General features: G+C 33.7%; 1 protein-coding gene, 1 long non-coding RNA gene and 1 pseudogene across 2 annotated transcripts; all 3 read right to left on the bottom strand.

Moving 5' to 3' along the window:
• Positions 1 to 12,065: 12,065 nt before the first annotated feature.
• LOC125201654 (putative pentatricopeptide repeat-containing protein At5g65820) lies at positions 12,066 to 14,638 on the bottom strand. The gene is made up of 2 exons (XM_048099856.2): positions 14,488 to 14,638; positions 12,066 to 14,223 (listed from the first exon to the last, which is right to left on the bottom strand). Exon 2 carries the CDS (start codon positions 14,189 to 14,191, stop codon positions 12,182 to 12,184), a length of 2,010 nt encoding a protein of 669 aa, XP_047955813.1. The 5' UTR covers positions 14,192 to 14,223; positions 14,488 to 14,638; the 3' UTR covers positions 12,066 to 12,181.
• A 2,220-nt stretch (positions 14,639 to 16,858) lies between these two features.
• On the bottom strand, positions 16,859 to 18,194 carry LOC148932458 (protein VACUOLELESS GAMETOPHYTES-like; annotated as a pseudogene).
• Positions 18,195 to 18,900: 706 nt separating this feature from the next.
• Positions 18,901 to 20,455, bottom strand: LOC125202477 (uncharacterized). Its single transcript, XR_016136024.1, has 2 exons — positions 19,677 to 20,455; positions 18,901 to 19,158 (listed from the first exon to the last, which is right to left on the bottom strand). It is a non-coding gene; the product is annotated as an uncharacterized LOC125202477 (long non-coding RNA).
• Positions 20,456 to 23,472: the final 3,017 nt, after the last annotated feature.

Raw genomic sequence — 23,472 nt, 5'->3', positions numbered from 1 at the left:
GTTACTTTGGATGTGTTTAGCAATTGATTTGAGTTTTTGAGTTGAATTGTGTGGAGATCGTAGTGGATCGGTTGAATCTGGTTGAATCCGTGTGATCGGAGATGGGAATTGTTGTGGTTTGTCAAAGAAAGCTTGGATCCGGAGCGGATGAAGCGTCCAGTGTTTGGATATGTTCATCTCTGTATGGTTTTGATGTTTAGTTTCTGTTTTCTCATTTACCTCGTCTAGCAATAGTAGATCTGCTTAATTTCAGTAGTTAATCGTAGTTTAATGGTTTAATTCAGCTTGCTCTGTTTCATTTTATAGTTTGCTCTGTTTTCCTCTGCATTTCGTGATCAAGGATCGTTAGAGAAGATGAAGCTAGTTGTTAGTCGAGCCTTTAGTTAGTTATTTTGCAACTTTTCATCCGTAGTTTGCTAATTCGGAAAATGGTCCCCACGATCTGTCTTTCCTCTACCTAAGAATTTTTAGGAAATTTTTTTCGCTAGGTCTGGTAAAATGCTATCCATAGGGAATTATCTTGCTTACGTCTTGTTTTTCGTCATGCTTGTTCCCGTTATGTTTGCCTAGGTTTAGCTATTAGTATAGTTTATTTACATTTCCCAAGTCTAGGAATCTAATCTCAACCCCAAAATTGTGTGGCAGCAGCCAAAAACAGTGTCCAGAAACCCTTGCATGTTTACTTACATTTCCTTAGCTCTTCATGGACTCAGCAAGAAATTCTTATTTATTATTCATAGAGTAATCAAACTCCAACTAGCTAGGTTTCCGAATAATAAAACCTTATTTCAAGCTCTTCTTGAGGATGTTATCAAACGAGACTCACCTCGCGCACGATTCAACATAATAGCAATCCTAGCACCGCTAGATATTAATCACCACTACCAATATGCCAGGCTTATTGGGTTGCGAAAAACCCGCACCATTTGGTAAGTCAAAGTAGTGCATAATCAATACCGTATGTCAATGCTAACGTACATTGATTAAGAAACAATAATTTACAAGACCTCGTCTTTCAGTAGATAGAATAAAGACATGTCTTGCTGTTAGATCCAATTCAGCTATATCACACCAACGTCATCTTATTTCAGTAAGGCTTAGAAATAATCGGATTGACATTGCAACCTTTCACGATAGGTAGTCTAAGTCTATCTAGGCTGTGAAATTCTTCTTTTTCTTTGTTCAGAACTGACCGTGTTACCTTAAAGTGAACATCGCCGATAACCGGTCTACTAAAACAAAGACTTAGACTTTGTTAATTTACTTATACATTTAAACATGTAATAAACATTCATTAAATGTAAAACTAACAACATTATGACAAAAATAATTTGTTTTATTCCTTGGAAAATAAAATAAGAGTTTCAACCAGGGCTGGCAATTTTTGACACGACACGATAACACGACACGAACCGGCACGAAATTAATGGGTTTGGGTCAGAGCTTATCGTGTTCGTGTCCTTATCGGGTCGACCCATTAAGGACACGAAAATTTCGTGTCGTGTTCGTGTCGTGTTCGTGTCGGGTTCGTGTTATCCGTTAACAATGCGTGTTCGTGTCGTGTTCGTGTTATCCGTTAACACATAATATTTTAATATTATTATTCTTATTAACACATAATATTTTAATATTATTATTCTTATTATTTTCATTTTTCAATACTTATTTTCGTGTCATTAATGGGTTCGTGTCGTGTTCGTGTCGTGTTCGTGTCTGGAGGTAGCGGGTCGTGTTCGTGTTCGTGTTTGAGGTTTTCTTAACGGGTCGTGTTCGTGTTTGTTGTTATCGTGTTCGTGTCGTTATCGTGTCGACACGATAACGACCCGACACGCACGATTTGCCACCCCTAGTTTCAACAGTATTCAATCATTCGAAAGATGATTTCTAGTATACAAACTCTAACACTAATAAACTCAAAATTGAAAATAATATAAATAAAATTAAATATCTATGTTGAATAACTAATAACTAATCAATTAAAACCACACAATAATAAAAAAGTAAAATAAATCATTTCAGAATAAATATATGGAACCTATGAAAAGTGCACAAACCCTAGTTAAAAGCTTATATCTCCACTCTCCCGAACCCTAACTACAAGATAAAGCATTGTGAATAGGGATATCCGTCCCCAGTGTGGCTGGGTGGCGGCATGGAAAAGGCTGGCCGGGCCACGGCGCGAAACCAGGAATTCAATCCATAAAGGGAAAAAATATACTCCCTTCATCCCATAAATTTATATGCACTTTCCATTTTCGTCCATTCCACAAAAATATGTGCATTCCATTTTTGGAAAGTTATATAAATTTAATAATGTAGGTCCTACATTCCACTAACACTACTTTAACTACCATTTTCCGCATCTCTCTTACTTTACCATACCATTCTTCTCACTCTCTCTTATTTTAACAATATTGTCTTAATTCCGGTGTTATACCCATTGTCCATATTTTTATGGACGGAGGGAGTATACTATAAAGAAATATTTGGAGTTTGAGGAGGGACATATATGAAGGAAATTAAGAAATTTAAAAATTGAAGAATAAAATAGTTTAACTAAAATATGTTGAGGAGGGGCAATTTTCCCCTTATTCTCTCCATATAGATCCTCCCCTAGCCTAGGGCTCGGCGTCTCCGATGGTAACCGTAATGTATATGAAAAATATGTCTAGTATATTATCCGAAGTTCTTAACCTAATTGTAATATTGAATGGTAGTGTAATTAATTGGTGGAGTAATTACAATTTACATACAAAATGTTTCACCAATGTTTCACCAATGTTTCAATTGAGTACAAAATGTTTTAAGTTAACAAATATCATACAAAAAGTTTGATTAGTGTTACGAATTAGTACATTTCATCTAAAATCACTAACACTATGACTTTTTCTTATTTTTCTCCAAAATTCTGCCCTAAAAAACATGATATTATTTCTCTAATTAATACCTTATGCTTTGCCATATGGGCATTTTATCAAGCAATGAATTCATATTTAACTTTGAGCTAACACTTGTAGCTAATTTTAGAGTCGAAAGGATGAAAAATAAGAAAAAGTAACGATGTTAGTAATTTTTAGACGGAATGTACTAATTTGTAACACTAATCAAACTTTTTGTATGATATTTTTTAACTTAAAATATTTTGTACTCAATTAAAATATTGGTGAAACATTTTGTATACAAGGTGTAATTATCCCTTAATTGGTTGATGTATTGAATTATGATTATTTTAATGTAATGATATAATTAGATTCGATCATTAGTTATATATTGGGTACACACTGATACGTTAATTGGTCTATCGAAGGAATGACGCTTATAGATTTTATTGGCCTGCTGTATGAAGATAAAATTAAATATTGGATTATGGTAGGAAAATTTGGTTCTTGATTTACTTATGTCGATGAGAAGGAAACATATTATTGGATTTTGAATAAGTATCGAAAAAGATATCATAGTAAATTATTAGGTACCTTAATTGTAACAGCCCGCCTCCCTAGGGTATAATAAATACGGCAACTGCTATCAAAACGGACTTAAAAGAAATAAACATAGGCTAGAGTTTCATTTAAAGAGATTTGACCAAAGTATTTAAAGGAACTCTCAAAGCAATAAGTCAACGGTTTAACCTAGAAGCTTTAATAAGTAAAAGAAAGGTACCATAAACTACGATCAAATATCTCAAGAGTTTGACATAATTTCCAAGAAAAACCACAAGAAGTCTAAAGCTTCTAAACCGAAAGGAATAAGTGCAAAATATCCATATAGTACTAAAGTGTATCAAAAATTTAGCGGAAACGACCAAGAGAAAGTGCAGCTATGTATGAAGACACAACTACGCTCGAAGTTCAAAACATCCATCTTAATTAATTAATATGCTCAACACCAGCCACCGCTCGTCGTCGTTCAACCTGCACATAAGGAAAACACATGCAAGACTGAGTATTTTGAAATACTCAGTGAACTCGTTGCCAAAAACATTTTATAAGTTATGCCACCCTTACCATAGTGAACTCGAGGTTTTACAATTATCAAAATAAATATTCAAGGAGTATCACAAAAATATTTCTATAGACTGGCCAGTCAAACAACTCCCCACCTTTCTCATCAATTTCCACAATTACAACATTTCCATGGTGCGACGAAAGTGTGGCCACACTTTTTGCCCATGAGACCGGCCGACTAGCAAGGACGGCTCCCGATCCCACCGTGTACACAGCCTGGTAGGGTTTGCGACCCTACTCAGACCCGAATTCGTTTAAACATATCCATAGTCCTATAGCCCAATGGAGCGAACTCTCAAACTGGGCATCAGGCGCACAATATCGCAACCAAAACAGACATAGGAATGGCATAACAGCTAAACCACCCTTATCTCTCCACATTCATAAATTTGCCAATAAAAGAGTTTAAGAGTAAAGCCCACCTCGACTGCTTAGATTTCAAGTATGTTCTTTCCCTTTGTTATCCTGCTTCGCAACCGAGGTTTCACCTTCTAATCACATAGGCACATATCATGAATCAGATTCAACACAAACTCCTTACTCATGCATGTCTCAACGCTTTCCCTTTTCCCATCGGTTTATCTTAATATCACCAATCAAAATCATGTTCATCATATAAATCTCATTCGAATCTTAACTCTAGATCTATCATCAACATATGTCACACATGAGTGTTTTGCCAACACACACCCACAAACACACACACACGACGCACACACACACGCACGATTTCACACATACGCACATGCATACGTTTTCTATGTCCTTCATACCCCACTCTCACTCAATCCAGATGCATGGGGGTTCAAGAATACAGATTAATCGTTTAGAAAGAAGAGGATTAATATGAGAATACCTTTTTGAGAAAACGAACGGTAGAAATCAAAGTATTAGCCCTGGTTCTTCAAGATTCTTGGATTAAACTTCAATTCTTCTCCAAAAGATGACGAAATATTGGAGAATAGAAGAAGAAAAATTGAGAGAGTGAGAGAAGAGAGGGAGGCGTGTACTCTCGGTGGGGGGCGAAAATTTGATGGCTAGGGTTTAGGGGTTTCTCTTATTTATAGAGTTAAATAGAATCTCTAGGTAAATAAAATAGAATATTACGGAAGATTTGATTCTACACAATTAAATAAAATATTGTGGAGTAGGGAGGAAGAAATAAAAAAAAAAGAACTAGGGTTTCAAGGCATGGAGATTTCGAAAATTATGGCTCTTATTTAGCCAAGATTGCGTTTGGTATATTTTTCGGAGTAGAATAAAATATCACGGAGCAAAATAAAAATAAGAATCCTCCCAATAAATAGGAAGATAGGCGTGTAGAAGGGGTTCTTCATAAGGAATGGATTTTGAATATTAACTAAAATAAGATATGGCAAGATCTCTTGAGGTATGGAAAGATTTGGTAGAATATTTAAATTCTAGGTATGGAAGGAAATCAAATAAGGGATCAATTAAAAATAAAATAATTCTTCTTTCCCAAATAGAGGTGATTTTCGAAAATCACCTAGAGCCAATAGGGTTCGATATTTTCCCTTATCAAGAAAATAGAGAATTTTTGGGTTTTGGATTTAATTTGGATAAATATCCCAAGAATTAAATAAAAATCCGGAAAAATAGAATTCCTTCTCCAAAAAGTCAAGGGGTTCGAAAATCTCAAAATTATGTGGCTAATATTTATGGAAATTTTCCCTAATATTCTCACTCACCCTTAAACAAATAATTCACCTCATAATTTAATTAATCACATGCCACATCATATAATCAACAAGTTTGACTTTTCAAACTTCCAACGCAACCCTAGACACAACTCGGTCATAAGAACTCATGCAATAAATTCGTTCATCAATTAATTCACGTCTCCCACGTCATCAATAAAATTTTAGGGCTCTAAAATTAGGGTTCGAAAATCCGGGATGTTACATTAATAAAACTTGGTTTAACGTAATATGTTGTTGAAATCGATATTTCATTAAAAGAAAAATATATATTTGGTTTGTGTTAAAATGAAAACCCCTCTTAAAGTGACACCGTGACACCTCTTATATAACAATATTATAAACGCTACACAACAATATTCAACACGCTAGATAGATTGCTGTATAGCGTGTTGGATATTGCTGGACAAGAAAAATTGCTGTATAAAGAGCAACATATTGCTGCCCAGTTTTTCAGATTTTTTTTTGCCATGTGGCAACTTATTATTCGTCCACATATATAAATGATTGGCTAGGAATGGTGGTATGATATTATTTTAAGGGGTGGTGACACCCTAACATGCCCTTATAAATATATATGAGAATATTAGTTCGGAAAGGTTAGTATGTGATGTTTATAAGGAAGTTTATGAATTAAAGACTTGTAATTAGGGGTAGAAGTTTAATAGTTTGCTCATATTTATAATTTGAAAGGTGGGAGAATACCGGTAGGGATCACCTAATACTTTAAATACTATATTTCGTAATAAACCACTATAAAGTTGACATGTGGATATGTCATTATGAAAAGAAAATCTATTTCTAGTATAAAATATTGCATGCGTTAACATTTCCTAATACTTTCTATGTCTACTGCTTATAACCCAAATAATTATGTTAGTTTTATTAACAATAAATATAACCGTGTCGAATTTTTACTTATTTTAAATATTTATATAAAATGATTAAATTTTAACTTATTCCACAAAATATAAAAAGGGATAATTTTTTTATTTATTGACTTCTTAACTTTATTAAAAAAAATTAGTTTTAAATATTGCTAAGCAAATGTCAATCTAAATAGCTATTATTTCAATATAAAATAATATATAAATTTTTATGATTTTTATAAAAATAATTGAAATTTTTTAAATTTTGGATAATTCATGCCTATAATGTTTGTTATAGAATATATCTATAGAAAAGTTTTAAATATTGAATAAATCACAGACTTAACGTTTGTCATTTTAATTAAAGTATATAAATTGATATTTTTGGCGATATTAATAATCAATTTATTTCAATAAAATAAGAAAAATAAAATAAAATTTTTCCTTTCATATATTTGGAAATAAGTTAAAATTTGACCCTTTTATATAAATTTATGAAATAAACGATACTATTAATTTTTTTTGGTTCAAAGAAGTTAGCTTAATTATTTAGATTAAAAATAGTAAGAGAAAAAGGAGAAAATAATAGAAGTAGAGAGAAAAAGGAGACATAAAAGATAGGAGAGAGTTTATAATGAAAATGTATTTTCTTTACATAAAAAGATGTCCACATGTCAACTTTATAATGGTGTATTAGGAAATATAGTACAAAATGTATTGAGTGATCCCTTTCGGGAAAATACTAATTGTCTGATATGGACGACTGACGAGCATCAGAAATTTCAGAAAGAAAGTGTTTTGACTCGGCGTGAATTTAAGAAATGTAAAGAAAAGTGAGTTGAAAAAATTAGTGGAATGTAAATCCCACATTTATATATTAAGTTTTATAATAGTATGTGAGTGTAATAAGTTAGTGGAAAGTAAAGTTCATTTACCAAAAATAGAAAAAGAAAAAGTAAAGTAGATAATATTTTGCGGACGGACAAAAATATCAAAATTTGACAACATTTCACGGACCAAGGGAGTATATGTACAAAAGTTCATAACCTAATTTTAATATTGAAGCGTTGTGTAAATAATTGGTTGATGTATTGAATTGTACTTCCTCCGTTCCATAGTAATGGAGGCAAAACTTTTCGGAACGAAGATTAAGAAAAATTGTGTTAGGTGAGTTAAGTAAAGAGAGAATAAAGTGGAAAATGAAAAAGGTAGATAGATGAAGAGAGAAAAAATTAAGAGAGAGTAAAGTAGGTGTGGAAAAATGTGTTTACTTTTACTAAAAAGGGAAATGACTCTATTACTATGGAACAAACGGAAATGGAAAAACGCCCATATTACTATGGAACGGAGGGAATAGTAATTATTTTTGGGTAATGATATGATTCGATACATAATTAAGTTATATTGGATACATGGATAATTGGATATACTAATATGCTAACTAATTTTAAAGTTACAATGTACATCCAATCTCGTGCTGCCATGTGGCACGAAACATGTAATATTGTAAACACTAAAATGCAATATACATTTGTAGAAGTAATAAATAGATTCGACAGATTGCATTTTAGTTATAGAAAGATTGCATTTTTTATTGTTGAGTTTTGCATTTTAGATACAGACCGTGTAATTTGCATTTTATATATATACTAATTGCATTTATATAGTAGTATATTTTGTATTGTAAACAATTTATGTTAAAATACAAAACTTAACATATAAAATGCAATTTGCCTATAACTAAAATGCAATTTGCAGAAATCCATCTACTGTTTCACAAATGTATATTGCATTTTTATATTTACAATATTGCATGTTTTGTGCCACGTAGCAACACAAGATTGTATGTACGTTGTGACTCTAATCCAAGATGCACCCTAATGTTCCCCATTGGATACATATTGATACTTTAATTAATTGATCCATCGAAGGAAGCAAGGAAGGAAGGTTAATGTAAGTAAGTAATCTAGGTTGATAAGTGCTTATTTAGTAAAATTAATTATGTGTTCATGCATTTAATTGAGAAAATATGGAAGTTCTCCATGAATTATATCGAGTTTTAACCATTTAATTGCTTTGACACCTGGCAGATCATGACCGATGGCTATTCTAGACAAATTTGTCTCATGTTTCCCAGTCTGTGATGGTGATTTGATTTGCAGACTACAGACATAATAATGGATCATTAAATACTTTTACCAATAGATTTGATCGAGCTAGCAGCAAAATTTCATCAATAAATGTGTTTTGAGTGGAAGATTTTTCTTAAACTGAAATTGCATAAGGACTTCATAATGATTGCTAAATAATTGTTTTTTAATTCACAAATACTACGTGCTAAGTCTTACATTTTCTGTAGAAGTCTATTGGTTGAAAGACAAATGTCTCAACTAATTTAATACTTTTTCTGTTCCGCTTAACATGATACATTTTTCTTTTTAGTTTGTCCCAACTAAGATGATACATTTCTCTTTTTGGTAACTTTCTATCTCCAATTAATACACTCAATCACTTTTTCTCAAATCCTATTAAAATATCCATCTTTCTTTATCTCTCTACTTTAATACTTACACACATCTTCTCTCTCCAATTAAACACTTTAATCAATAACTCTTAAAATCTCGTGACGGCTAAGCAATGTGTCATCTTAGCCGGGACGGAAAAAGTACTATTTACTTTTATTCTTAATATAAATGAATTATGAAGTCGTCGAAATAAAGCAATGTATCATACTATCATGTATGACAATAGACTTCGAGAGAAAAAAAAAAGAGAATAAAGAAGAAAATACTGGTTCATATTTTCTTAGTAATATTCAAACACTGATTAGAAGATTAGTATGATCATTTGAAAGCCTATAAACAATACACACGTGACACGTACGCACAAGAATATTAGTATGATCATTATTATTTTGTAGAGTTTTTATTATTATTATTATTATTATTATTATTATTATTATTATTATTATTGTTTTGTAGAGTTAACTCCATCATGCACAAACTTCAAATTGAAATTGCGAATTTCGATTTTTCAACTTTATAAAATTGACAAAAAAGATTTTATAAAATTATACTCCCTCCGTTCCCTAAATTTAGAAACTTTTGAAACGGCATGAGTATTAAATTTTAATGCAATATTGGTAAAGTAACAGAAAGATAAAAAGAATAATGAGTTATATTTTAGGAAATTTTCTCTCTCTAATGAGGTGATACTCAATTTCCGCTAACACACTTTTCTTTCTTTCCCTCTTTAACTATAACAATATTGCATTAAAACCTATGCCATTTCAAAAGTTCCTATTTTTAGGGGATGGAAAGAGTACGTTTAAAACTAGCAATACATTTGTAAAAGGGAAGAAAAATAATATCGTGATTATACTCTAAATCCTAAAATTGTTGCTTCCATTCCTAAACTATCAAAGAGGTGAAAAATAATATAAACAGGCGAAAAAAGAATAAAATATGATAGTTTTAAATTAATTGAATTTTACTTGAAGATGAAATAACTCTATTTATTTTGGATATCCTAAAAAGGAATACAGATTGAATAAGTTGGAGATCAATTAAACACATGAACTAACTACAGAACTAGTATTAAAAATACTCCAGTACAACCACTACTTATATGAAATCTGAGTCATTGTTTCAAAAAATTATACTATGGCATGGGTATTTTGATCCACAAATATGATAGTTTTAAATTAATTGAATTTTACTTGAAGATGAAATAACTCTATTTATTTTGGATATCCTAAAAAGGAATACAGATTGAATAAGTTGGAGATCAATTAAACACATGAACTAACTACAGAACTAGTATTAAAAATACTCCAGTACAACCACTACTTATATGAAATCTGAGTCATTGTTTCAAAAAATTATACTATGGCATGGGTATTTTGATCCACAATTTAAAGGATTTGGATATAGATAGTTCAGTGATATCAATGGAGTTGGAGGGGAAATATGTAAAGCATTATAAACGTAAACTTTTCTGGATATAATATAGTTGATGACAAAATTGTGAAGAAGCTCAATGTGCATGGAGAGAAGTTTATAATAGAGCATTACCTTTTCATGCTGGTAAATGGACAATTAGCATTTAAATCAGCAGAAAAATCATATGAGCGTCATAATCGAACTGGAAAAAGCTACAACAGAAAAATGATATGGATTCACAGTTTCTAAATTTCGCAGAATATGAATGCAAGAGGTACGTAGTTAGTTGTCAAATTTCATCTCCAGTTATTGAGTAAAGGGCTCCAACTCCAACAAATACTCAAGTTTGAAATAAAACTATGACAAAAGATTCATAAACTTGGAAAATATAATCTAAACATACTGAGATAAACTTGAAATATCTGCAGAAAAGGGCAGGAGGATATGCATCATAATTCAGTTATTTTAGTTCATAGAATTCCATCTATAGATGAGTTATCTACCCTACCAAACATGCTTTAAGTCCACTCATGCTGCCGATTTCATGGTATCTACCAACCATATTTTCTTTACCCCTTCTCATTCTCAGAGTCACTGATTCTATATCTCCTGTATGTGGTACTTCAGGCAAAGATGCCAATGAAAATTTGATTCACTTCCAAGTACCAACTACCAAGTAAGTAGACCTAGTTCTAATGCTATTAAGATAATTAAGTGAGAATCATATATCTCCTACTACCTTTTGGACTACAAAAAGGTTGCATAGATCCAACCTATTTTATAGATCTTAAATATACACGCAAAACAAGTAAGAATCCTCAGGCCAAAATAAGTCAATCTTAAAACTACGGACAAGGAAAACGTATACCCTGATACATAAACGAATGAACTTTAAATACTATTATGAAAGGGCCCATGGATAAATCCTACTGAAACAGTGAGAATAATAAATAGTAAAAAATATCCGCAGGCTCGAGTACCCTCCTGAAATAGACCTTGATTGCTGGTGCACTGTTACTACCTTGATTGCTGGTGCACTGTTACTCCCTCTCCCCCGGGAGATATAAAGAAAAAAAGACTTGTTTTCCAAAATAAATTTCAGTTTTCTTCAAATAAATAGGATTTAATTAAATCTACACGATACAATTACAATCTCAAAAAACTACTCAAAAACTGAAGATAACGTTATCTACCTACAGATCCAAACATTAATATCATTTCCAAATCCTCAAAACAAAACCTACAAAATCTTTACTACATCATCAGAAAACGCGTCTAATTAACATCTTAAGAAAAAACTAACCAGGCTAAACCCATAAGAGCTGAATGCAGAGAGACCAAATACTTTAAGCTAGCTGTTTGGCATATTCTTAGGGGACATAGTTACTTACCCGGTATTTCATAGAAATTCCTGATGTAAAAAACTAACACTCACATATTTTTCACAGATCTTGAGTCCCAGAGAGAGGTTTTTCATTACGATTAAGTATATTATTTAATCATAAATCCAGTTAAATCATCACCACATAAAGATAATAAATCAATGTGAGAGAGACAGTTAGTTTGAAAAGGACTTACCACACTGCTATGTCTAAGAGGCATCATGCTTTTACAATGAATCCAATGGATAACAATTCCCTGTACTCAACTCATAAGTCGCCAGCCTTCCTACTTTTACTTCCCCAACGGCGCTTGCGTGCTCTCCTCTTTCTCCCATCCTCCTTTGCCTTGGCTTTTTCTATCAAATCTCTTTCGCCGCGCCTTTTGTACATCTTGAAAGTCATCTGCCTCTCTTCAGCCATCTTCCTCACTTTCTCTGTGATCTCTGCTGCAATCTGTCTATTATAGAGCTTCCTTAGACCTTTCATGAGCTTAGCAAAGGTATCCGGCTGAGGCATCAACCCAGCATCCATCATATCCACACAGTAAGAGCAAGCATCTTTGACGTGCCCATTTGAAAAGAGTGCGTGAATCCAAATTGTCCATGCATTCACATTAAGCTCACAACCCTTAGCTATTATACAAGACCAGATATCTTTAGCCAATTGAAGTTTATCTGCTCTTAACAAACAATTCAACAAGTCTTTCAGGATGCCATACTGTGGAGAAGCTAGAAGACCTCTCCCTATCATTTCGCTGAAATAATCGCAAGCTTCAACCAAACACCCTTGCTCAATGAGACCATTAATCATGATTATAAAGGTGTCAACCCCTGGACTAATCCCATATGTTTCTAACTCATTCATCATTCTCATACCATCTTGAGTCTCCCCTAACTTGCATGCCAAACGAATAACTGTGTTATATATGCTTAAGTCAGGAAACACGCCGATCTTCCGCATCTCCTTCATAAGTTCTAGACACTCCTCCAATTCCTCCTTCTTCTCATGCGCTAACATGAAGTACAGATAAGTAGTTGAGTTAGGAGTATACCCTTTCTGCAACATAGCACCTAGAAGCTCGTAGCCCTTTTCAAGCTTACCCCACTTACAAAATCCACTTATCAAAGTGGTGTAAGTAACGATATCAGCCTCACAACCATGTTGCTCCATATCCAGAAATACTCTCACAGCCTCTTCCGTTTTCTCCTGAGCACAGAGCGCTTGAATTATGATGGTATATGAAGTTGCATTTGGCTCACACCCGTTCCTCCTCATCTCTTGCATGAGATGGAAAGCATCCAACATCTTACCTGCTGTTGCGTATCCATTAAGCAAATTGTTGTAAACAACAATATCAGGCTCAAAACCAGCTTCCCTCATTTTTACCAGCACCACTTTAGCCTCCATCAACTTTCCTTCTTTACACCAACCATATAATAGTGATGTAAAATGTTTTATTGTTGGCGGAAATCGTATCCTCATATCTTCAAACAGCAAAGCAGCTTCCTTTATACTGCCATTTTTACACAAAGCATCCAACAGACACCCAAAAACATATTCATCCGGCTCACACCCGTATTTTGGCATCTCATCCAACACTTCGATGGCCTTTTTCACCATTCTCGCAGATGCGAATCTTCTCATCAGAATGACAAAAACATCCGGCGATAAGAGGTGAGCATTTTCTTTCCTCATCTCCTCTATAAGAGCCCAAACAGCTCCAAACTGCCTCATTTTGCTTAAAATCTTAATCATTGATTTATAGGCATCATAACTATGCCTGTAACCTGGCTGTTTCGATGCCCACACAAAGAATCTGTATCCTAAATTCCCAGCATCCCCACAGCGATTAAGCACTCTTTCCACCAGTCCAGACCTAACTACAACACCGGATTCATTCAAAGCAAATTCCAGTTTCGGAACTCTAGAATGGTACTTTCTAAGCATTCTATATATCTTCTCAACATCAGCAGAGAACTCATCATGATCTGGCATTTGACTTTCCCGAGAAAACTCAGTTTCTTTATCAATGTAAATAAAATCTCGTCCTCTTTTCGGTTCATTCATCGTGTTGAACTTTCCATCGCCAGAAATAGGATTATCTTTCGATGCAAACTTTGGGGAACCCAGAGTGGAAAAGAGCAGGGAATTTGATGTTATATGAGATTCCAAATGAAAAAACGATTCTTTTTTGGTAGCATTTTGCTTGGCAGGAAATAAGCGAATACTACAATTCAAGCATAGACCACATAACTTCTTGGAACTGATTCTCTGCATTTTATTGAGCTTACCACATCTTCTCTTTGTTCCTATGCCCAAAACAGGATGTGTCATTAGCCGCCTCCAATATCAATCAATTCTAACATAAATCTTTAGTGAAACATCCTCAAACAGGATGTGCTTTTAAAAGAAACAGGAAAGACCAATTACAACGAAATCAGATAAGCACAAACACACATAACCTATGCTTAAACACAATTTAAAATCTACAGATTCCATGTCTATAAGCTGGCTAAATTGGTCAACTAAAACAATAAATTCGTATTTATGTAAACCACAATCAATTATGTTACCTGAAGTGGCTCGCGCCTGCGTGAGTCGGCGAGGGCTTCTTCTTTACCTCTTCGGATTCGGTTCTTCCAATCAATCACTGCATTTCTGATATGAGTCTCAAAGAGTGAGAGCTCAATTCAAGATTCCAAATATATTTTCCACACTGGACAGAACCCTACTGGTGTAATTTGGAGTATTTAAAAAAAAGTAGTCGATTTTTTATTTTTGTCGTATATATATAAAAATATGAATTTAGTCCAAATTATTCATATTTTGAAAAAACGGGTCCACTTCAAATGAAAATGTCACTGAAGTAGTACTTTTTTTACGATTTCATAAAAAAACTAACGGTCAATGCTAATTGCATAGTGTCATGACCGTCAGTTTTTGACGGAACCGTAAAAAAAGGATCACTCCGACAAGGATTTCATTTGTTATGGATTTATTTTTCAAAAAGTGAACATTATAGATCAAATTCATATTTTGATTTATGTTTAGAACTAAAATTAACCTCTACTCTTAAAAAAATTATATAAAATTAAAAAACCTAGTAATTCAAATATAAATTGAAACAATACACATATTCTAAAATTCAAAACTTGAAATTCATGTATTGTTTGTTCCCACAAATAATCAACTAGTGCATTTCGAAGTTCATAAGTATTTTTTGTTTCTTACAAGTGTTAATCCTCGCGCTTTATGCGACTCAAAATATTATCGTTGCTTAATAATAATTTAGAAAATGAATATAATATTACGTGTCTATAAAAAATGGCATTTTTTTTTATATTTTAACTGATTCATTAAAATTAGTCTATATCTATTTACGATAAATTTGTCTTTCTAATTATGGTCCCATATTCTACTAAAATACTGAACTAACCTTCCATATCTTTCTTTCTTTCTTTCTTTCTTTATATATATTTTTACTCATATCTTTCTTCTATACTAATTATTCGTGGATTGGGGTAGTGAAAAAATAGCCAATTTGGCAATAGTCAATGGATACATGTATACTTATAATAATATTACAAGAATCTAAATTAAAATATTTGTATTTATTAATAGTATTCGACATTTACAATAATAATAAAATTTCAGATTTCAATGTTTAAGGAGAATGACGTATATTTCAAATTAATTAAATCTAAACTGACTTTGTGTTTGTGGCATTTTTTTGGTTTAAAGCCTTAAAGGAATATATGAAATATTTATAATTCAATAAAATCACAATCTAATCAATTTATATGTGATTAACCCACTTTCTAAGAAGGATTGGCATGAAAATACGTAGAGCTGATCCAATTGACATCTCTACTTTTATGCATTTTTACTATGGACACTCAATGAAATCACAAAACAACCAATTGTAAATTTGTAAGTATACATATAAAAAAAGCATGCTAAAATTAAACAATATTCATTTAAATCAAACCAACTCTAACTCCTAAAATATGTAAAATCTATGTGGATCAATCGTGTTGGAAATATTTAAACTCGCCAACGATGATCAAGTCATGTCGTCTCCATCTTGGCTTCGATTGAGGTGGAATTATTTTAAAAAAAAAATACTTAAAGTTTGTAAATTATCTTTTGGTTTTAAATTTTATGTGACATCACAAAATTGATCAATATCATCGTAACAAATGAATCCAACAAATATATGGCCGTGTGATAGAATAATATACCTCATCATCAATTTTAACTAATATATGGAAAAAATTATGAAATCTAGCTAATTTGATTAGTGAATCCCAATATGACAATTTTATAAGTAAATTTGAAACTAGATATTCGAATCCAAGAAAAAAATTAATATTTGGACACAAATGGAACATGCAAAAGGTGAAATAAGTTATGTCCCAAGTGAGCAACTAGAAAGTTTAAATTTTTCTACAAAAGCACTACATAATCTACATTTTGTGATAATACTAACAAAAATTGTGATTTTTTCAAAGTACTCCCTCCACATCCTACTCCTTTCGATTTTTGCTACATTAGTGTGTGCCATGTACTTATTTCTTATGCCACGTTGAGTTTGATTTAGCTTTGTTGACCGAATATCAGTAAATACACAAGAATTTTAATACTTTTGTAAACAATATATATCAAATAGTTACATAAAAGATACAAGAACAAAACATTTAGCATACAATATAAATACAACAATCTACAAACGCACACAATCAGATGGCATCACCCATGCGTCTCGTACCGCATGTAGAACACATGACAAAGAAGCATGACACTGACACACATTGAAATCCAGGTCTTTCATACTCGTCGTTACGACATAGGTCACATCTCCTTTTCTTGGTTATGATTTGAAATCTAAGAGGATGGTCATGAATACTGGAATTCATATACTGTCGTGTCTCATATTTGATGTTTCTAAACAGACCCGACGTAGCAGGAAAGCATTTGGGATCAAAGGATTGATCGCTCTCGGCAATGATACATCCAGCTTTTGGGGTTTATTTGGTCTTCACAGTTGCTGCAGTAGAACTGACTAGGACGGTTAACACGGGCATCATATGTCAATAGTAACAAGTGATTCTCCAATCTATGCTTATTTGTTGCTGGTAGCATCACACATTTACCACACACACTGAATCTACAACTATTGCATTTGTAGTGTCCCAATACATGCGCATTACAATTAACACAAAAACTGACATCGTAATAACTATCGCTTGTGACTAGCGTGAGATAACTATGTCGCGGATGAGCTGCGTGTTTTATGGTGTTGGGTAGAGAAGCACACTTGATGTCTATTGTGTACCCACAATATTGATTGGTACACTTGTAGAAGAGCCCATTCGTATAGCTATTACAAACAAAACAATATATCCATTTTCTAGCATTTTTAAGTGTTAGGTTGTGATCTTTGAAAGGATGGATTGGAAAAGAAGGGTTGTGTAGTGGTAAGTTGAAGTAGGATAAATGTAGAAAGTAATTGCATTAATCACAACTCATGTAACCATGCTCATACTCATCATCATCTTTGGTTTGCTTCTGTTCATTTATAGGCAGTGTGCACCCATCACATATTAATTCCCATCTTGGAATATTGTCAGGATCATCTTCATCGTCTTCATCTCTTTTGTAGTGATCATGAGATGATGATGAAGACGATGAAGCCGAAGAAAATGTAGTAAAAGTTAGTAGATGATGAGGATGATTGGAGAAGTTATACTTGCCACCGATGTTGTGATTATCATTATCATGATGAGGGATGGAAATTTGTTCTTGATAAACTCGTAGTTTAGCAAGTGTTTTGGATGTTTGAAAGTGCTTAATTGAGTGTTTTTTGTTACAATACTTGAGTTTTCATCTATGATCCACTACTTTAGTGTTTTGATAAGTTTGTCGAGTTTTTGTAGTCAAAACAGGTGGAAACGGACGAAATAGCAGCCAAGGATCGAGCGGGGCGTTTTACTACACAATGTCGGGCGTTTCATTGAACAAGGCAAGGCATCTTCGCCTCCAGGCCGGGCATTCTCACTGTCCTCAGGCGTTTCCTATGGAAAATCGCCCGGGTCGGGCATTTCGTGCAAGCTGAGTTTCAAGAAAAAACGCCTGGGCCGGGCGTTTTGTTACTTAAAATCGCCCGGCCGGGCGATTTACTCGTACGCTGCGTTTCTTTTATTTTTCACCCTAGTTATAAATAGGACCTAGGATTCGACTCCAGCATACTTTCCACATGCCCCAGAAGCAGTTTCCACATTTGAGAGCAGATTGAAGTGACAGAAAGTCCGATTCATCAACAAGTTTGAAGACGAAGACGATTTGCCCATTCAATTCACCTTTGGGAGTATCTTTATTAGTTTTTCTATGTTCAATTCACTTCCTATGGATTTCTCTTGTGAATTTGCATTGAATATGATTAGCTAAATCTTTTGTAGAGTTTTGTCGAAGACTACAATGAACACTTTTGATTAATTCAAGGACTTTTGATTACCTTTGCTCTTGTGATTTCTTTGTATCGTTCTTGTGCTTTTTCAATTCAATTGCTTAGCTACCAATTGAGTTTGTTATGAGTAATCTAGAGATACCTAATTAGGATAGATAAAAGAATGAACGACACCTAGATAATTTTCATTCGAGAAAAGGAATTCTAGAGTGAGGGGCTTGAGCCTTTTGTTTTAAGGAATTAATTGTTAAATATTAGAAGGAGACTTCAATATTAATGGTTAATCAACTGGTTGAGTGCACTCGAGGAGGGCTTAGCCTAGACTAGCGATTTTCCTAGTAATCCTAGAGACTTAAATTGGGTAATCGAAGTTGTTGAATTGTTCGCATCGTGTTCGTTGTAGTTGGATCCAAGGCTCTACCGTGTTCTCTAATTTGAAACTTCTCTTTGTTGCGTGCTTTTAGCTTGTTTATGTTTATTTGTTTTCAAAATCAAAACCAACCTTTCCGGATTCTCCAGATAGTAGTCAAAATCGGTTCGTGGTACTTGAGTTGCATAATTTGTCTCTGTGGATACGATACTCGTACTTGTTTATTGCTACACTAGCTCCGTACACTTACGGATAATTCTCGTGTTTAAAATAAATCGAGTCAGTTCTTTCTGTTGCTTAACGAAGGGCCTAACCATCTCCTCGTACAAGTCTTCTATTGCTTTTGGGAATATGGTAACCTCTTTCTCATCACCATTTGCTTTTGCATTTTCATTGTCACTATCAAATCTGCATGAAAACAATTAATTAATTATATGTAGCACAAAAGCTAAGCATGCACCTTTACAAAAATGGTACTCCCTCCGTCCCAATAAAATTGAGTAATATTCCTTTTTGGGACGTCCCAACAAAATTGAGTAATATTCCTTTTTGGGACGTCCCAACAAAATTGAGTCATTTCTCTTTTTCAACAAAAAACAAAACATGTAATCGCTTTAACTTTACTCCATCACCTACTTTACTCTCTCTTATCTATCCTACTACTTTTTTTCTCTCTCCTAGTTAATCTTATTGTCATTTAACTCATTCAACACAATTTCTTAATCCTCGTGTACAAAAGAAGTGATCCAACTTAGTTGGAACAAATGGAGTACTAATTAATAATACTTCATTCCTCCCAAAATAGTTGAAGCATAAGATTCAAAAAAACGGGCATAATAAAGTAGATAAACAAAGATAGAATTTAGTATGAGATAGAATAATCAAGTGTGTTGCTTTTTCCCAAAAAAGAGAGTAAGAAGTATTACTTGGAGGTTACGCATTTGAGATGGACGGCATATCTGCAAAGGTGGCAATGATAGACCCAACGTCTCAACGACAAAGTTGAGTTGCACATGCCACAATCAAATTCATATCGGATGTACTCAGACGGAGGAGAAAAGGCGAGGGAAAGAGCATGGTGATGATGAGGGAAATCTGCAGACGTTGGGAGGAGTGCACAACTCTCGTGTATGGAGTTGTCACAAACAGTGCAGATGTAGGAGTCCCCTTGTTGAGTGACATGACACCACATGCATCGCAGGGGAATGGACACCACCTCGTTTTCTTTGAAAAACGTAACTCATGTTGAGGGTGGCTCGGGTGCTTTATTAGTCGCTGCTTTTCTTTCTTATCATTACCAACATCATCTGCACATGGCATGTGGATCCACAATCCATCACTGCATCTGTAGCTTAACCCGGACACATCCTGTTTACAAACTACACATTTTATTAATCCATGAAGTTTGCGTGGAACTACCTGGAGTGTTAGAGGGTGTGAAGGATGGAAAGGATGCATAATCTCTCGTGGCATTTCCATGCATTCTTTGTGTAACAACTTATGGAATCCACACTTGAGGCTACAACCGTAAGTTGCATCTCCGGGTAAAATGAATCTCCAACAACCAGAGCACCAAGAGTTGTGACCCCTTTCGTTGACTGAGTGTGGGATCAGACTCATTGGGTGTTCATGAACCACATGAGTATAACTCTCAAGCTCCATTTATCTCTCTTTTTTTTAGCATTTTTTTTTCTTTTTCTCTCTCTTTTTATGACTTCTCACATTGGAAAAGATAACGCTAACTCTTACATATATATATTGAGTAATAAAAGCATAATGCAAACTTGGAGCGTGAGAAAAGAATAGATACCACTATACAACAAAGTAGTCAGTTATACCAAGTCACTACAACTGATCATAATATTCTTATTTTTGCTTTAAATGCACGTTTACAAAAAATCTCTTGCTCTATTTTACTTTATTTGTATCTTAACATTTGTTTTCCTTTTTACCTATTTTTATCACTGCTCACTGGAATAGATAATACTCATATACATACATAATACATTGAGTAGTAACAGAATCATGCAAACTTTGAGCTCGTGCAAAGAGAGAATAAAAGGTTCACACATTCTTTTCTTGGACACATTAAAGGTATCTTAGATTCTTAATTAAAAGCATATTCTGATACAAGGAGTTAATTAGTTTTTAATATCAACGTATTAGCTATGAAAATAGTACGATACTTTGGATCGAAACAATAGTTTTAGCATTATATATTCACGACTTTGATCAAAACGGAAAAGAAAATTATATGACTAATATGTTTAAATCAAATAATTTAAATGCGTGGAAGGTATTATAATTTATAAATATAATTAGCTAATTTGAATTTGAATTAATATAATTAGATGCTACAGATAATCATGCCAAGATAAAGAAATCAAAATGTAAACATCTTATTAAAATGAGACATGCGCATGCATTCTTTTTTTTTTATTAGCTGTTCTTAAAAATATCATATATTCTCATTTTTGTTTTAATTGATTCTATTTTGTAGTAAAAACGAAAATTACAAAATGAGATTTCTTTTTTAGGACAGAGGAATGCTAGATAATTTGGATCGAAACAATAGTTTTTTGCATTATATTGATGACTTTAATCGACGTGGAAATGTGACATTAATTAAACTCGGGATTCAAATTTTCTTTTCCAAAAAAAATACACAAGAACAACAGTAAATACACAGGAATTATAAATCTTTTGTATACAATATTAATGAAATACTACAACATACACAAGAACAACACATATTTAGCACATAACATAAACACAACAATCTACATATGCATGCGATCAGATGGCCTCATAGTCATTGGCATCACCCATCACTACAAAAATACTGAGATTTACCAACGGAATTACCGACGGAGGAATCTGTCAAAAGATATCAACCGAGATATTAACAGAAGAAGGAGAAGATTGTGGAAATAATTGATTGACTGAGATTATTATGTAGTTGATTGAGGCATATACTATTTCCTAGAATAAGGTGATACATTTTCCATAGATAGGAATTAGTCTTCCCTATATAATTGACATACTTGGATTTTACATGGTTTTAGAGGGTGGTTATGTATGAATTTGATCATATTTTGTCTATTATTGGACATGTTTATATCTACTTCTCTATTATGTTGGTATGTTGACCATTTTGTTAAGAATGTGAAAAAAGGTACAAAATATGTGGATGTGCAGTAACCTTGGTTTGAGACAATATTTACTGGAGATTTTGAAGTCCAATCAGCCCCTAATGCATATCAATCTCTTCGTCTGCGAAAGATATTCGCGTGGATATCTCGCACACCTCAATCGGATTTCGGTAGAAGAAGTTATGGCCGTTACAAGAACACTGCGCTGTCCAGAAACTTTCACGCGGCCGGGTGAATTATTACACTATAAATTCACCCGGCTGGGTACAACGATTCTGCGCGAAAAGGGTCAGAAAGTGGTCGAAAATGACCACCCGGCCGGGTGAATTTTGCTCTTTATAATTCCACCCGGCCGGGTATGATATTTTGGCGTATTCTCTTGCCAAAAAAGCAATTTTTGATGGGAGATTAAAGGAAAAACGCCTAGGGTTCATATCATTCTACACTTACCGCCTCCAACACTCACACACACCTCCAAGAACACTTTGAGGGAGAGAGAATGAAGATTGAAGACTTCCAATCGGAAGATTGAAGTTGCTATTCCATAGATTCATTCTCACAGGAGTATCTTAATCTTTTCTCCATGTATTTCATAGAATCTTTTGTTTTAAACATGGTTTTTGTGAAGAACATGAGTAGTTAAACATTTTTGTAGAATTCTTGGCGATGATGCATTAATTTCATAGTTTTTATCAAATTAATTTTTGTTCTTGCCTTGCTCTTGTAGTTATTTGATTATTCTTGGGTTTATTCCTTTCAATTGCTTGATCACCACTTGATTGTGTAGGATTAATTAAATTAATCGGGAGATGAAATAATTAATCTGGAAATAGGAATAATTCACACCATAATGCAATAAAACTCGGGAGAGTTGAGGTTTTGAGTGAGGTCTTTGACCTAATCGAGCTTTTGGGAGTTAGGGGTTTTAGGATTAGAAGGGGACTTCAATCCTAGCACCTAATCCACAGGTTTCTCACCTCGGGAGGGGGTTTAATCTATAATTGTGGTTGACTTAGTAACTCTAGAGACACCAAAAGGTAAGGCAATTTGATTGGATAAGAGCTTGGAATTGTGCATCGGATCCTTGAGTTCTACAATTTTCTCCATATTATCTTTTCACTCCGGGTTTATTTGCTTTTATTTATCTTTTTGTTCATTATATGCTTTTCATAGTGTTAGAAAACAACCAAACCTTTCATGATTCTCTAGATAGTAGTCAACATTTGTTCGTGGTAGTTAAGTTGATACATATTTGTCTCTGTGGGATACGATACTCTTGCTTGCTAATTGCTCCACTGTCCCCGTACACTTGCGGGTACTACTTGTGTTAAAATAAGTTGAGTCAATAATTAGGGGATGTAAACATTGAAAAATACATCTCAGAATAATACAATCGATCTTCTACTCCCAATTCTCTGTGTCTCACAAGCCTCAAAAACCTCCAAAACAACAGCCACCAGATGAACCACAACCAGAATCATTGGGAGACATAAATCTCCTCACAAAGCTCGATGGGGACAATTATCCCCTATGGGCAAGAATGATGGGAAGAGCCATTGGGGGGAAGAGC

The sequence above is a fragment of the Salvia hispanica genome, chromosome 2 (assembly GCF_029641045.1).
Source record: "Salvia hispanica isolate PSC_SH4W2 chromosome 2, Shi_PSC_v1, whole genome shotgun sequence".
In the NCBI taxonomy this organism is placed as follows: domain Eukaryota; kingdom Viridiplantae; phylum Streptophyta; class Magnoliopsida; order Lamiales; family Lamiaceae; genus Salvia; species Salvia hispanica.
This window is presented reverse-complemented; position numbering and strand designations above follow the sequence as displayed.